Source organism: Perca flavescens, chromosome 3 (assembly GCF_004354835.1).
Source record: "Perca flavescens isolate YP-PL-M2 chromosome 3, PFLA_1.0, whole genome shotgun sequence".
In the NCBI taxonomy this organism is placed as follows: Eukaryota; Metazoa; Chordata; class Actinopteri; order Perciformes; family Percidae; genus Perca; species Perca flavescens.
Window position 1 is genome coordinate 7,530,280 of NC_041333.1, and position 17,656 is coordinate 7,547,935.

The following is a 17,656-nucleotide window of genomic DNA, read 5'->3' on the forward strand; positions in this document are numbered from 1 at the left end:
TAACTACAGTAAGACAATGTAAACACAAATTAAATTACAGGACACTATACTATAGTAGGATATATTGACATACAATGGACTTAGAAACTACAAGTACACCAATGAAAACTTAAGAAAAAGGTTATCGTAAGTGTTCATTGTTTCATCTCAGCAAAATATGATCAATACATACTCGATTGGTCTATACCCTGGCTGTTTGAAGCCTTAGCACACGTAGTGTTTCCTCCACAGAGAGACCGAAGGCTCCTCTCCCTCTGCTGCTCCCACATCCTCCTGGTTGGTCTGCCTGCTGCCTGATGTGAGCTGTGATAGAAAATTATAACAAAGTTCCTTACACAAAAATCAAATGGTAACAAAGTTCATATTGATAACTGCAACTTGTAAGCTTGGGTGATTTACAATTAAAATAACTTGCTTTTAAGTAGCCATTAGCAAATGTGTAGGCTTTAAAAACACTATGAACATTTTCCTTATGCTGACCTGCTTGCAAATGCAACAGAAGACATGTAATTATAGTTAGGATAGCCAGTCTTTGTCATAACTAGTAAAGTACAGATGAGCCCAAAAATATAAAGATGAACCAGTTAAGCAGTGCTAACACTGCACTGTATGTGTCAACCTCTAGATAGAATACATTATATTCACAGCCACATTGCAACCACAACAATTTGTAGTTAGCTGGATAATAATTTTTCCTAATAGACCATAATATAGCTACGTTACTGACCTAGCTAACGTTACCTGGGAGAGCATCGTAGCTCTGCTCGGGTCCTGCAGGTCTCTACAGAGAGAAGACAATAATTAATACAGCTCCAATGAGTAAGGCCTCACGAAGAATAAATGATTCCCATGGCAAATTAGCTCAGTAACGTAGCCGCTGGCTACAAGTTTTAGATAACGTTAGCAGTTAGCTAACGTTAAATGCTAACTTAAACAGCTTTACTAGCTAGCTAGTAACTTAACACAACGAAACAACAAACGTCTAGTAACCATGCTTGCAACGTAGATCACAGATAATATATATGATCAATACTTACACTTTATTAATATTGTAGGAATCCGCTGTGTGTGGCTTGTGTGTCCTCCAGACCAGACTCTGAACTCTAACGTTAGTTTACCTGCACTGAAGATGAGCTGCAAAGGTGGGTAGTAATGAGTTACATTTACTCCGTTACATTTACTTGAGTAAGTTTTTGAAAAAATGATACTTCTAGGAGTAGTTTTAAATCTCTATACTTTTTACTTTTACTTGAGTCGATTTGTGAAGAAGAAACTGTACTCTTACTCCGCTACATTAGGCTACAATGAGCTCGTTACTTTTCTTTTTACCTCTTTGGTATTCTACGCGTCATTGTTTTTATCCCCCCGCGTACGCCTCATTTTAGTGTTTTATTTTGACAGAGAGGGAGACTTCCGCTAAATGCTCTACCACGTGACTATGTTTCACCAATCGTAGTTGTGCAGTCTCGTCACCGTACTCAATCTCAGCGGCGGGACCGGACCATGGATGTATTTAAAGAACGGACGGGCCAGCTTTAGAGTTGTAGCAAAACAAAAATGTCAGAATCAACCGCCGGCAGACACAGAGGAGGAGGAACACCCCAGAGGTCTGTACTACAAATCCAGATCAACATGACCTGGATTTCTTTCAGTTACCGGCTTCACCTAACCTAACAGCCACGTTCCCGCATAAATTGTGTCACGACGGTGGTTATCAACTAGTTCAACCAACCCAAGGTTTCCCAATCCAGCCACGCTTGTTCACATAAAAGAGGCGATGTTTGCACAACATGACCAATAGCCACATATTTTACATAAGAAGAGCAAACTATAATTCTACATAAATATGAAGAACACAGACACGGTTTTACAGGCAAAACGCAATCCAGTCGCTGCTTCCTAAAACAGGAAGGAAAGCTGGCAAAATAAACAGACGACGCAGTGCATAAATCACAACATCAATATCACTTCCCCATCAGTCAGGCACAAGATCTGACCATAATTACACTTGTGCATTCCGTCGTTGCTTTAGCCTATTATTTCAGTTGCAACCCGTGAGAGCAAATAAAACATATAAAAAACATAATTCAAACCTTCTTATTCGGCTCAAAGAGCCAAGAAATAGCCGATATGTAATTCCCTTCCATTAAAATATATATATTATTTCATAAATATACCCATCAGGGAATGTTAACGGGGTTGTCGGACTCTAAATGTTTTTTATATGAGCGCACCCCTCTTTCCCCCTCTCGCTCTCTTCACGCACCGAGCTCCACCTGATCTTCTATAAGAACGGATGATTGGATGAACTATAATTTGCCTAAAGATGATTATTTTGTATTTTTGTCCGTCTGATTGAATGCTTGTGTTAACAAATAAATCAGACGTTACTCAACAGTTACTCAGTACTTGAGTAGTTTTTTCACCAAGTACTTTTTTACTCTTACTCAAGTAATTATTTGGATGACTACTTGTTACTTTTACTTGAGTCATATTATTCTGAAGTAACAGTACTTTTACTTGAGTACAATTTTTGGCTACTCTACCCACCTCTGCTGAGCTGTCACTCAAACTTTCCCTTAACACTCATTAGCCAATGGGGACGCACCCCTGTAAGACCCTCCCACGCGAGAGATTTGTGTCAGAATTGGAAACAAAAACTCTGGGAGGCAAACGAGAAAGCTGGGAGCAAAACTGAAAACGTGATGAGAGAGCAAAAGACTGATCATTGAGAAAGAAGCAGAGGGAACTGTAAACAAAGGACTTAATATCAAACAAATATAAGACCAATAGTTTACAACTACACAAATTTTTTGTTTGCAAGTTTTAAATTTTACGTTTGAGGTGACACTTTTTTTGCTTGAGTTAAGTGTTTTTTGTTTGATACTTGAGAAGTTTTGCTTGAAATTAAAGGCACAAAAATAATCCCATAAAATTCCAGATTATAGATTTAAAACGATTAAAATTGATATCTATGTTGGAGACTAGGTCCTCAAAAAAGAAAGTATGTTAGTAATTTTTAGCCACTAGTAACGTTAACCGAAAGCTACCATCAATTCCCCTCTAACAAACAATAGGCCTACAAACAAATTAACTATTAGGCATTGCAACCAAAAAGCTCTGTGAGCTCGAGAGACTTGGCCCTCTTGTCTTTTACTTTTCCCATGCACCTTTCTCCTTACTTTTTCTGCTAGCCAGATCACTTTTTTTACACATAGCGTATAAGTGATCGTATTAGAGCCCCTGCTGTTGGCTGTTCATATTGCTTTGTTAGACTTTTTTTGTTTTTTGTGCCGACAACTGTTGGTTGGACGCACTGGCGGCTGGTGATAATTATTTTTGGGGGGGCACTTATTTTTGGTGGTGGGTGGGGGGGGCAAATAAATACAAAGCAGTACTTTGAAACTGGACAAAACAACCAGCACAACTTTATTTAAACAACTATGTATTTAAAAAGAGCTTTCAAGATTCAAGTTAAACATAATAAGATAGTCACTCACAGAGTTTTTTTTAACTCACAACAGAGTAACTTGACTTAACTGTAGGGTTATTTTTTTTCCTGTCTTCATTTAACTCGTAGCTTGGGCATGAAACAAATTGCACCCATGACCAGTACTACTTTAAAACTTGAGATTATGCAAAATAATCTTTTACCAGAAGTCTAGCATGGCTAAACTAAATGATTCAGTATGGTAATCAAAATCAGTTTGGTAGATAGGCCAATTAGGCCAATTAGGTTCAAACCCAATGTACTCAAACCACAACTTAAATATCAAAAACCTCCATCCATCCATCCATCTTCGTCCGCTTATCCGGTGTCGGGTCGCGGGGGGAGCAGCTCCAGCAGGGGACCCCAAACTTCCCTTTCCCGAGCAACATTAACCAGCTCCGACTGGGGATCCTGAGGATGTTCCCAGGCCAGGTTGGAGATATAATCCCTCCACCTAGTCCTGGGTCTTCCCGAGGCCTCCTCCCAGCTGGACGTGTGCCTGAACACCTCCCTAGGGAGGCGCCCAGGGGCATCCTTACCAGATGCCCGAACCACCTCAACTGGCTCCTTTCGACGCAAAGGAGCAGCGGCTCTACTCCGAGCTCCTCACGGATGACTGAGCTTCTCACCCTATCTCTAAGGGAGACGCCAGCCACCCTCCTGAGGAAACCCATTTCGGCCGACAAAGAAAATAAAAATATAAAACCAAATTAACCAAAAACTGAGATCTCTTATTTTATAGAGATAACCAGGGGAATACTAAATCAGTCTGTTTGTTCAACCCTGTTTCATTAGTTTGAGTGCACTCAAGTTCCTACCACCACCCTTAGCAGGTAAAACTGTCCATCCTGGCTCCTCAGAGAATAGAGTAGGGAAACGACGTGAAAATCCTGTGAGTAGTGGAGATGATGATGGCGAAGGTCTAGTGAGGTAAGAAGATGGTGGTGATGAAGATGAAACCCAGGAGGCAGTATGACGGCGGTGACTTGAGCAGCACAGTTCTGTCTCCCAGTAGAGTCTCACCAAAAAAACAGCCTGCACTGAAACTGCTTCAAACTGAATGGCTTCAGTATCAGAAAAACCTCTGTCAGCCTCTCATTATCTCTGACAACTTTTTTCTGACAAAGTTTTGTCTGAGGCTGACAGAGGTTTTTCTGATGCTGAAGCCGTTTGGTTTGAAGCAGTTTCAGATGAGGGACATTTTTCTTTTTGGTCTGACACTTTTTCTGAGATTGAGAACTTTTTGTCCGAGGCCGTTTTTTCCAAGACATAATGCAGTTTTGTCTGAAGATGACAAAGGTTTTTCTGAGACTGAGAAAAAAGGAAGAGACTTTTAGGCTACTCCGATGCCGATTCGCCTGTGACCTGATGCCTTTTCATCCCAGACCTGATGCCTTTTCGTTTGAGTCTGACACATGAGTCTGATTTCTGAGGATGTCCTAAAATGAACACCGTATAGCAGTGTTATTCACATCTGGCCGACCTGTGTTGTTTAGTTTTGTCCTAGCATGCCTAACCTAACCTAATCTATCCTTTCACTAAATCTGCATACAGTGACAATTGAATTCCAGCCCAGAGCAAATCGCACAGTTTATGGATGAAGTGCTTCTAGACCTTGAAACCCACTTACACCCAACGAGGACTGTGTCCAGAGGATATTCTTTATATTGTATATATATTGACTGACTATGTTATAATCAACAGTACTGGATCATCAACCAAACCACTATGTAGTTTTGATTGGATAGAGAGCTACACTGGCTCCAACTGAAACCTGCTGGCATTGTGTTGTGTTCGGATTTGAAAATGTTTGAGGCATCATCTGGAAAACAAAAGAAATGTAGAATGATTTATTCCTTTTAACTTGTACTTTTTGAGCTGGCTAATGACAGAACGTTTGCATGAGCCTGCATTTTGTCCCCTTTCTAGCTTGTTCCATGCGCTTTTTGTTTGACTGTTCCCGTCTGTTCAGAAAAGGACCACACCATTTCGTTTTGAAATCTTTGTTGCACTGTACATGGCCAGCCTTTGTAGCCACAAAGCATAATGCCAGTTTCAGATAGACTGGCTCAATATATGTGGTAAGCCTTTTCTCCCTTACTACGCTCAACAGGATTAATTTCATCAATGCATTAAGATTGAAAATAGCCATGCAAACTGCATGGCAAAGGCTACTTTATAAAGATTTATTCTGGAAAGCTCAAGTTTACATCAGGGTAAGTTCAAATTGCATTTAGTTATCAATTTGTATGTACGTTCTCCTCAAGGTCTATACTGTTTATTACAAAATAGTTTGTCTGAGAAGAAAGAAGATTGGTTGAGTTATAAATCCACAGACATCTATCCATGCAAATTAGTATCAGTGCTTCAGGGATACAGAGTATGTCCTCAGTAATCTTTCTGGCATTTTGGGAACCATTTTTACACTTTATGATTTAAAGTTTCATATAACAATTTTTTTTTAAAGGCATATACTAATATATTTTTGACAATTACCTTTGAATTGAAAACGTTTTAGGCCGTGGAAAATAAAGAAATACATAAATGAATGAATTATTACAATTCCATAACAGGATTTATTTCCTGGCAAAGTGAAGAAAAGTAAAAAATCTAATTTATAACACAATGAATTTCAACTGTGAAAACTGAAATGAATTCCAGCAAAATCCATGAAAGAGCAGTTTGACAAAAGAAAAACAAAGTTTGAGATGAACCCAGTTTGGGTGTTGGCTACCTCGCTGTATTTATCTCTCTGCTCAATCTGGCCTCCATCTGATCTGGAATGAAAGATAGAAGCGACAATACAATTTATTGAATTCCCAGTGTCAGACCTTAACTTTCATTTCACCATGCAGATCATCATTACGTCAGTTATCATCTTGTTCTTGCTTTGACTGACTGACAACTACATAAATTGGGTTGAGGACACATTGGTGCACATGGCAGACAATGATCAGAATATGGATATCCAGGTTTTTGATCATTGTCTGCCATGTGATTGCTTATAATCCACAGTATCTCATTTTCTGTCAGAGTACACCAGCTAGCTTTTCACATTGACAAAAGCTTATCCAGGTTTTGTGTGTGTGTGTGTGTGTGTGTGTGTGTGTGTGTGTGTGTGTGTGTGTGAGAAGTTGTAGTCAAGTTTGACAAAATAATGTTAATTCAGGGTCTGTATACTTTCGCAGTCTCCATCAGTAAATGGAGTAGTTGTCAAGAAGCTCGCTCCAGGTGGTAAGGTGTCATGACATTACCCAAGTATAATACATAATACTTAAGGCAGGTGATAAGATATATATGGGGGGAGTTGGTATCACCTGTCGCTGCTCTAAGATGGTCTCTGGTGTCATATGTGATCTTTCTCTGGCCGTTGTCCGACTGCTGGTCAATCATGTGACAGAAGTTTCATACTTGGTCATATTGTGAGAGCAGAACCCACTACTATGACAACTAAGCAAACTCATTCCCTGATGGAGACTTAAGAAAGCTGAAGTTTAAAGCTCTAGGAAAATGATATGAACTAAACAAACTGACACAGAATGAGACAAAAGGGGACATATATACTGGCTTGGCCAAACCCAATTACACACAAGAAGAAAACCAAGAGGGACATAACTACAACTAATGCAAAGACAACCAAACTAAACCTGAATTTCCCCCTCCAACATGGTAGCAGATGGTACGGCCCAATTGGCAAGCCATAGGATATGACAGTCCTTCACCCTTGGCCATATCTTTTCTGCACCAGGAAGGACCATTGCTAGCTGTTTTTAACCTGTGTGGCCTTAAGGTTAGGGTTAGGTGCCTTGAAGTCGACAGTCGCAGCGCTGCCTTGAAGTCAACGTTGGGGGCTTAAAACACCATCGAGCGTGGTTGGAGTGCCAGGTTGGAGTGCCAGGTACCACCTGGTTATCCTGCCATTGATATCCTTCATCCTTTCCATCCACTGAAGAGCTTTGTGGTCCGTCTCAAGGGTGAATTCCCTGTCTAGGAGTTAGTACCAGGATTCGAGAGCCCACTTGATAGCCAGTGCCTCCTTTTCCACTGTCGAATGCTGACTCTCTCTGGGGAACAGCTTCCTGCTGATGTAGGCAACTGGATGGCAGTCATTGGGTGGTCTCTGGTGAAGCACAGCCCCTAGACCCTTTTTGGAAGCATCCATTTGCAGAATAAAATGTTCATCAAAGTTTGGACTGTACAGAACTTGTTCCTTACTTAGTGATTGCCGGCTGTCATGGAAAACTGCCACTGTGTCCTCTGTCCACCGGATCTGATTGGGACACTGGCATCCAGTCAGGTCTGTGAGAATAGCTGTCCTGGCGGTATGATGCTCCAGAAATGTTAGAAGCCTGCCATGCCCAGAAAAGATAGGAGTTGCTTCTTTGTTTGTGGCAAAGGACATGACTCTATTGCCTGGATCTTGTTGACTTGTGGCCGTATCACCCCATTTCCGATAATGTGGCCCAGGTACTCTGTCTCTGCAGCAGCAAAGACACACTTTGATGGATTTATGGTCAGCCAGCAGAGCAGAGACGGTCCAAGACAGCATGCAGATGTTCCAAGTGCTCCTCCCAGGTGGTACTGTAAATGACAATGTCATCTAGATATGCAGCTGCACAATCAGTGGAATTGCACACTACCTGGTCCATGAGTTTCTGGAAGGTAGGAGAAGCTCCATGCAAACCAAATGGCAGGACCGTAAACTGGAAGAGACCCCATGGAGTCCCAAAGGCTGTCAACTTCCTGGATCGCTCAGTAAGTGGAACCTGCCAATAACCCTTGCACAGATCTATTGTGGTCAAGTATTTTGCTTTGCCCAGTCGTTCCAGCACTTCATCAATTCTTGATGTGGGATAGGAATGATGCCCAGGGACAGCATCAGGTCAATCTCCTTTTTCAGTGAGGCCAGCAGGCGTTTAGGAATCCTGTAACTAAGTCGTCTCACTGAAGCACCTTCTCTAACAACATATGTTCAACATTATTTGTTGGAATACTTCTAAATTTCAGATTTCTCTCACCTAGAGCTGCTCATCTTTAAAGAGGTGGTTGAAGTTGTGGTCCACTGGAGCCCCAGCCGAAGGTAAGTATTGTTCATCTTCTTCCTGTTCCTTTTGCACACCTCTGATGAGCTACACTTCTTTTCTTTCTGGTTGCTGCACTCACTCCATCAGGAGATTTATATGCAGTATCCTACTTAACCGTGGCTTCCCTGGGGTAGACACCTGGTATGTAGTGGGCCCAAATTTCTTGAATCAGAATCAGAATCTTGCCAAGAGCTTGTTTCCATCACTGGGCAAGAGCACTAGCATTTCTGTCCAGGGTTGAAGGACCTCTGCCCGGCTGACTGATCGTACCATGACTTCTGCTCTTGCTGGGTCTCCACCATGTGTGATTGGGCAAGCTCATTCATTTTCTCCAGTTGTTCCCTCATCATAACAACATAGGATATGACATTAATGGATTCCCCCCTCTCCTTGCCCCCCTCCTAAATCTCTCCCAGCAGTGAGAGAGGACCTTGCACTCCAAGCCGGTACAAATGTTTAAATGGAGAGAAGCCAGTGGAGGCTTGAGGTACTTCCCTGTATGCAAAGAGGAGATACAGTGAGGCAAAAAAGTATTTAGTCAGCCACCAATTGTGCAAGTTCTCCCACTTAAAAAGATGAGAGAGGCCTGTAATTTTCATCATAGGTACACTTCAACTATGAGAGACAAAATGAGAAACAAAAATCCAGAATATCACATTGTAGGATTTTTAATGAATTAATTGGTAAATTCCTCAGTAAAATAAGTATTTAGTCACCTACAAACAAGCAAGATTTCTGGCTCTCACAGACCTGTAACTTCTTCTTTAAGAGGCTCCTCTGTCACAACCTCAAACAGTCACACTCCAAACTCCACTATAGCCAAGACCAAAGAGCTGTCAAAGGACACCAGAAACAAAATTGTAGACCTGCACCAGGCTGGGAAGACTGAATCTGCAATACGTAAGCAGCTTGGTGTGAAGAAATCAACTGTGGGAGCAATTATTAGAAAATGGAAGACATACAAGACCACTGATAATCTCCCTCGATCTGGGGCTCCACGCAAGATCTCAACTCGTGGGCTCAAAATGATCACAAGAACGGTGAGCAAAAATCCCAGAACCACACGGGGGGACCTAGTGAATGACCTGCAGAGAACTGGGACCAAAGTAACAAAGGCTACCATCAGTAACACACTACGCCACCAGGGACTCAAATCCTGCACTGCCAGACGTGTCCCCCTGCCTAAGCCAGTACATGTCCAGGCCCATCTGAAGTTTGTTCGAGAGCTTTTGGATGATCCAGAAAAGGATTGGGAGAATGTTGTAGGATTCTCGTAGGGTACAGATTTGATCATTGGCAAATTATCAAAGATGTTTTATCAATATTAATAAAGTTATGAATATGGTTATTAATAACTTTATCAAATCGACAAACAATCAAAAACGGGGCACCACCCTGCAAGTCAGGGACCAATAATCAAACTGTGGAACAGTCTCATTCTGTGGTAATCCTTTAAAAAGGAATTAAAGGAAGGGGTGAATCCAAGCACGGACCTGATTGACCAGCAATTATTACAACAAGTACACAAATAATCACAAGCAACTACTACTGTAATTAAGCATAATAAGATTTATTAACATCACAATTATCGGTAGCTAATCAGTAATCCTTCAATAATAAACTCATATACCTCTTTACAATATCACAACCAAAAACAAAGCAAAAACAAAGCAGCATGTGTCATGGACACGTCTGTGTGTGTGTGTGTGTGTGTGTGTGTGTGTGTGTGTGTGTGTGTGTGTGTGTGTGAGAGAGGAGGGGCATGTCGACATGTATTTCTAACACAAAACTACCCAAAATGGCTAGTCCTGTGAGCTGCACAAAACTATTTGGCCTCAAGAGGGCGGTAGTGGTGCTGCGTGCACGGGAAGGGGCTGAAGAAGCCGAGGGGGTTGCTAGGCAGCGCGCACGCTTAGCCGGTATGGTCGCTAGTCCCTGTGTTAGCTCTGTCCGAACGTAAGCAGATTCCACACACTACTTATCTCTGCCCAGACGTAAGCCTTCTTATGGTGTGTTCAGTCCGTTTGTTTCTGTCCAGAAATGAAACGGAACGGGTCCCTGGCGCTCGTCAGCGGCCACGGAGAAACTTCCCTCCAAAAGCAGCAAGGGGCAAGTTTAGTTGACTTTGAGAAGAGAAACGTTGTTTCCTTCTCACTGCAGATATGAAAACACTGGTGTGTTTTCAAGGATCCACCGAAATAAAATCCACATTCTTCAGAAAATGGAAGTTCAGCACAAGCGCTTGCGCGCTTCCTTTCAGCAACTGGGTTGCAAGTGAAGACGAGGGAGTTTCCTAGGGTCAGGTTATTTATAGGTTAAAACCCACCTGCTGTGTTTCTGGTCGCGCTGAACCAATAGGAAGACTCAAAACTCTTGAAAGGGTGAAAACTACACTTTTGTAGTCATTTGACTTCCTGCCAGTTGTGAGGAGTTTCCCTTCTGGCTGGCATTTCGCATAGAGGTGTGAATTATCCCGGCTTTGGGGTTTACATGGAGGCCAAGATTCTTTTGTCTTGGTCACATGTTCCTTTGTCTCTGAGCACATGTGTGTCCTGTATCCAGAGGTCAGTTTAATCTGAGGCCTTTTGGTTAAAATCAGATTTAACCAAACTCTTGGTCCCCAACAATGTCATATGGTCGATGAAACCAAAATAGAACTTTTTGGTAAAAACTCAACTCGTCGTGTTTGGAGGAGAAAGAATGCTGAGTTGCATCCAAAGAACACCATACCTACTGTGAAGCATGGGGGTGGAAACATCATGCTTTGGGGCTGTTTTTCTGCAAAGGGACCAGGACGACTGATCTGTGTAAAGGAAAGAATGAATGGGGCCATGTATCGTAAGATTTTGAGTGAAAACCTTCTTCCATCAGCAAGGGCATTGAAGATGAAACGTGGCTGGGTCTTTCAGCATGACAATGATCCCAAACACACCGCCCGGGCAATGAAGGAGTGGCTTCATAAGAAGCATTTCAAGGTCCTGGAGTGGCCTAGCCAGGCTCCAGATCTCAACCCCATTGAAAACCTTTGGAGGGAGTTGAAAGTCCGTGTTGCCCAGTGACAGCCCCAAAACATCACTGCTCTAGAAGAGATCTGCATGGAGGAATGGTCCAAAATACCAGCAACAGTGTGTGAAAATGGCGCTTATGGCGTTTTTCCATTACATGGTACCTGCTCGACTCGCCTCGACTCTACTCGCCTCGACTCGCTGTGCGTCCGTTTTCCATTGCAGATTTTCGTATCGCCTCAGCGTGGCTGGTCGTCATAGCGACTGCCGTGGGCGTGGCTTAGTAGCGTCGCATTTCCCCCGACTCATTTCCTGGTTCTCCTTCGCCGTAAACAACATGATATCAAAGAGATAGTTAACGTTTACTGCTCCAGATTTCCCACCGTGGTCACATATATATGACTCTAGAGTCGCTACTCGCTTTGTTTCTCTCACATATATATGACTCTAGAGTCGCTACTCGCTGCGGAGATAATCGCCGTCACTCTCTCACTTCTCCCTCGCTCACTAGCTCCCCACACACACACATACGGCGACTCGACACACACACATCACACATGCACACACCAGCGCACAAGTATAACCATCAGGCCACTTGTATGCTACGGAGAAAGTTTCTCGTGGAGCCTCCGGCAGCAAAAAAACACCGCTGGCTAAACTATTTAAAAATGCCGTTTCTCGCTAGCAATGCAGTGATCAGTGACGCTTCTTTCCGACCAATCAGCAGCCTGCAGGGTTTCACGCCATCTTCTCGGCTCGCCTCAGTTCGCTTGGAACCTCGACTGAGCAGGTACTAAAAAAAGTACCTGTTAGCAGGTACCAGGTACTTTTTTTCGTAATGGAAAACCAAAAAAGGCGAGTAGAGTCGAGGCGAGGCGAGTAGGTACCATGTAATGGAAAAGCGCCATTACAGAAAAAGTTTGACCTCTGTCATTGCCAACAAAGAGAATATAACAAAGTATTGAGATTAACTTTTGTTATTGACCAAATACTTATTTCCCACCATAATTTGCAAATAAATTCATTAAAAATCCTACAATGTGATTTTCTGGATTTTGTTTTTTCTCATTTTGTCTCTCATAGTTGAAGTGTACCTACGATGAAAATTACAGGCCTCTCTCATCTTTTTAAGTGGGAGAACTTGCACAATTGGTGGCGGACTAAATACTTTTTTGCCCCACTGTATGGCAGCAACTGATCCCAGTCCGTACCACTGTCACTGAAAAACTTCCGGAGCAACTGCTTCAGGGTCTAGTTAAAGCGCTGAGTCAGTCCATCCATTTGGGGATGATACGGTGTGGTCTTCAGGCTCCTTATACCAAGTAACTGGTACACCTGCAAAGACATGAAGTTAGTTCCTTGATCATTCAGGATTTCACAAGGGAAACCTACTCTAAAAAAGAACTTCACCAAACGGAGAGAATCTGCTTTTGGTTTTATAGATTTAAGTGGAAAAACTTCAGGGTATTTTGTAGCATAATCTGTTATGACCAGGACGTAACGGTTTCCTGCTTTGCTCCTTTCAAAGGGACCCACAATGTCTGCTCAAATGGGGTGCCAATGATGGGTAGAGGTTGGACGGGAGTTCTGGAGGGAGTTTTAGTAGATGTTATTTGGTACTGAGGGCAACTTCTACAGAATTCAGCTACATTTCTGCGCAGACCCGGCCAGTGGAAATTATGTTTGATGCATGCTGTGGTTTTGTGCTTACCCAGGTGGCCAGCCCAGGGAACAGAGTGCCCCAAGGTGAGTATATTTTGTCTAACTGCTTGGGGAACCACTAGCTGCAACACTGACCCCTGTTGACGGTAGAGCATGCCATTTTGCACAATATACTCATCTCTGTTGAAGTCTAGCCCAGCTCCTGGCTCCTTCTCCATTGCTTTCTGAAAGTGAGACACCAAATATGGATCAGCTTTCTGCATCTCAATTATATTTACTGGCATTTGAAATCCTAAGGATAACTCTGGTTCAGGATTGGTTAGTGGTTTTATAACTGTGTGTTGGAACTTCTCCTGCCATCTCTGTGAATTTTCTGAGACTTCCTGGGTGCTGTCTCCAATTCATCATTGTTGAAAGGCAGGGCACAGATAGTCTCAGCATTGTCATTGGATTTCTTTGCTTGTGCTCTGGTAACAGCAGCATTACATTTTCAGCTTTGGTCTGACTCCCACCAGATCAAAGAGAACTGGAAGGTCTCATCCCAGTACAGCAGGAAAAGGTAAGCAATCAACAACCCCAATGTTCAACAGGTAAGTTTGCCCGTCTACTTTTATGTACATTTCAGCTGTTGAATATCTTTTCTCATCTCCATGTACACAACAGATAGGTATGGTGTCTTGGGTACTGATTATGTTGAGGGGTACAAACTTCAAGCAGGGCCCCAAGAGTTGTTCCATTAACTTTAATGTTTGTGATTTTAATAGATAGGTACAAAGCAGATTTTGTTTTTAGGGCACATGGGTTTTGTATGGCCTTCTACTCCACATAGATAACCGATTGGCTTATTTCCTGAGGATTTTAATGGTCTGCTAGCTGGCTGGTTTTCCCCCATGGGAGGCTTACCCATTCTGGTCACTGGTTGGTAGGCTGGTTTGCAGTTTTCCTTTGTTCTCTAAAAGTTGTAGCTCCATGGTTGTCCCTCCTTCGGGGCAGCCACGAAAATATTAGCCAGCCTGGAATCCATTGCTGAATCTGGGTCATGCTCTCGGATCCAGACCTGAAGCTCTGGAGACAACATTCTCAAATACTGCTCCAATATAATCATTTCACCAATATCTTGGATGGTTTTACCTTTTGGTTGGATCCACTTCCCATAAAGCTCCTTGAGCCTTAAATATATAACTCCTTGGGGCTTTCATCAGGGTTGACCTTGGGAGCGGAATCTCTGCCTGTATGTCTCAGGGTTAATGTTGTATTTAGCAAGAACTGCTGATTCACCTGGTCATAGTCAAGGGAGTCATCAATGTCCATATGTACAAACGCACTTCTAGCTTTACCGGTTAGTAATGGGATTAAATGAAAAACCCAGTTTGTTTCGGCCACCTGCATGCTACAGCATTTTGTTCAAATGTAATGATACATTTGTTCCAAACTCGGCTGATAGTGTGAGCAAGACTGACCTGCAAAGGCCACTGTTTGATTGGTCGTCATGGGCTCAGTTTGGGCTGGCGGAGGTTGTATGGTGGGTGATCGAACTTCCAGATCTGGAGGATCAAAGTCTGCTGATCTGGATCTGGAGATGTTCTTGCCTTGTTCTTTCAAACCTGCAAAAGCTGAAACTGGTGTTGCAGTGCTCTAAAACAGTGTTTTTGTCTTGCTGTTACCTCATTCTGCCTTGCCTCTCGGGCCTCCTGCTGCCCCATGTGAGCCTGAAGAACGGCCATCACAGAGTTGGCTCCTTACCCTCAGTGCTCCAGAAGCTCCATTTTCTTCTTCACTGGCTTGCCCCTCCTGAACAAGGCTTGCCGGGCCCCCTTGATTCCTTCCACTTTTTTCTCCTTGAGTCATTTTCCTCTTCTTGTGTTGGGGGTTAAAAAAATCCAACAAACTGAGAAAGAGAAAAGAAAAATAATCCCGTTTCCTCCACTGGATGATCCCACCACTGCCACCAATTGTCAGGGACCAAGCAGTGAGGCAATGAGGAGAACAGGAGTTTTTGTTGAAAAGAAGGTTTTTATTTACCCAAAAAATGCTTTATAACAATATAAACCAAGAACTTAATTTCTAGGCCTATAAAAGAAGTTTTGGTCCTGATGGACCGCAACCTCCTCCCAGAGGGGATGGGTTCAAACAGGATGTGTCTGAAGATGAGAGGGATTGGCTACAATCTTAACTTCCCACGTCAGCGTTCTGGAGGCGTACAGTTCCTGGAGAGATGGCAGATTGCAGCCAATCACCTTCTCAGCTATGCGGATAATACACTCCCATCTGCCCTTGTCCTTAGTATGGTTAGGAAACATGTTCATATCATGTTTGAAAGATGTGATTTTGTTCTTGCATGCAAGGATTTACACAATGAGCATGTTGATACATGTGTTTGAGATTATACAAACCATTAGAAAAGCAGTTTCTATTTTCTAATTTCTCAAGCAACAAAGAAATGCATATAACATTGTGGATTTGACGATTGTGCCAAAGCAACGTCTGAGCAAATACAAATACATTAAATGTAAATAGTTAGTAAAGTTAAAGTAGTAACAGTAATAGTCATGTCATATTGCTAGCCATTCCTGTAATATAGGCTTCATCCCACTGATGTGATGTGATCAAAGTAGGTGCATAGTAGCGAGTTAACGGTAGCTGTGGGGGCGGAGTTGCGCATCCAAAATACTGCATACTGATGTCACTGAGTGGCAGACTCATCTGTAACTGCTTGCTAAAGCAGTTTATATCATGTAAAGATGAAACATGCAGTTCATGTTCTAGATGATGTTATTTTGAAAAAAGTCTCATTAAGGTTGTTTTGTTTTAAACATTTTCCAATATTGTGGTGGTTGATAACAGTTACACTGGTTTACAATGGGATGGGTGGAATGACATTCTTACTGCTTCCAAAGAGGGACAAGAAAAAGTTTAGGAACCACTGACATGTCTTATTATTGATAACATGTTGATATCATCTTTTATATTCTCTCTAAGGTTAAGCCATGGGTGACTGGTCCATCCTTGGTCGCTTCCTGTCTGAAGTCCAAAACCACTCTACAGTGATAGGCAAGATCTGGCTCACCATGCTGCTTATTTTCCGTATCCTGCTGGTGGCCTTGGTGGGTGACGCTGTCTACAGCGACGAGCAGTCCAAGTTTACCTGTAACACCCAGCAGCCTGGATGCAACAACGTCTGTTACGACACCTTTGCTCCTGTTTCACATCTACGGTTCTGGGTCTTCCAAATTGTGCTGGTCTCTACCCCATCCATCTTCTACATAGTTTTTGTTCTGCATAAGATTGCCAAAGATGAGAAGCTGGATGGCCAAAGGGCACAGGTGGTAGCCCAGAAGCCTCCCAGACAGAGATGTGGGCACCTGGGAAAGAATGGCATGGAGGCCCTGAGGGTTGACATGCCCACTTACTGTCGTCATTACAGAGAGGAATGGAATGTGAGGGAGAGGGAAGAAGTAGAACAAAGCTCTCTGGAGGAGGATTATCGCGAGGTAGGAGAGGACCCCACCCAACAGTCCAACCAGGTTCTGCTCATATACATTATTCATGTGTTACTACGATCTGTTATGGAGATCACCTTCCTGGTGGGCCAGTACTTCTTGTTCGGGTTTGAGGTGCCTCACCTGTACCGCTGTGAGACCTACCCTTGCCCTACTCGTACGGACTGCTTTGTGTCACGTGCCACTGAGAAAACCATCTTCTTGAACTTCATGTTTAGCATCAGCCTGGGTTGCTTCGTGCTCAACATCGCAGAGCTCCATTACCTGGGCTGGGTCTACATTTTCCGCATCCTCTGCTCAGCTTGCTCAACCTGCTGCAGTCAGGAAAGGGACACCGTCAGACTGTACTCAAACCACAACCCCCTCCTGCTGCAGCTCAGGCATTCTCTGAGGGGTCAGCTGGTTCTGCAGACTCCAGCAGCCATGGGCCCAGAGAAAACTGGGGGTCTGCTCACACATGCCCCGGCTATCTCCTTTGAGACAGACTCAACTGTGGAATGCACCTCTAAGAGAAGCCCAGAGAGCAGAGACAAAGTAAAGGTCAAACTAGCCAACATGGCCAGGCTGGGACGTACTAAGAAGTCTTGGCTATGAGAGTGATATTTTTCTGTAATGCCATTAAATTTAGTAAAACAGACTGAGATGGTAACCTTTAAGCCTGAAACATACCCTACATGAACATGTTAATGTAGACATTTTATTGAAGTAAATCTTTTTCATTGGATTTTGAAATTAAAAAGCCATTGAATATTTAGCACTAATATTTATTTATTGAAATTATTTATCAGAATTTTTTTGCCACTGAATTTTACTCTACAGTTATATTCACCTTTATTTTTCAATGTTCCAGATTCAGAATCAAAAATTCAACGTAAAAAATTCAATATAACAAATTCAGATGCAAAATACAATGTT

General features: G+C 42.8%; 1 protein-coding gene across 1 annotated transcript; it reads left to right on the forward strand.

Moving 5' to 3' along the window:
* The first annotated feature begins 1,473 nt into the window (after positions 1 to 1,473).
* Positions 1,474 to 17,404, forward strand: LOC114552826 (gap junction delta-2 protein). Its single transcript, XM_028573916.1, has 2 exons — positions 1,474 to 1,607; positions 16,221 to 17,404. Exon 2 carries the CDS (start codon positions 16,229 to 16,231, stop codon positions 17,333 to 17,335), a length of 1,107 nt encoding a protein of 368 aa, XP_028429717.1. The 5' UTR covers positions 1,474 to 1,607; positions 16,221 to 16,228; the 3' UTR covers positions 17,336 to 17,404.
* Positions 17,405 to 17,656: the final 252 nt, after the last annotated feature.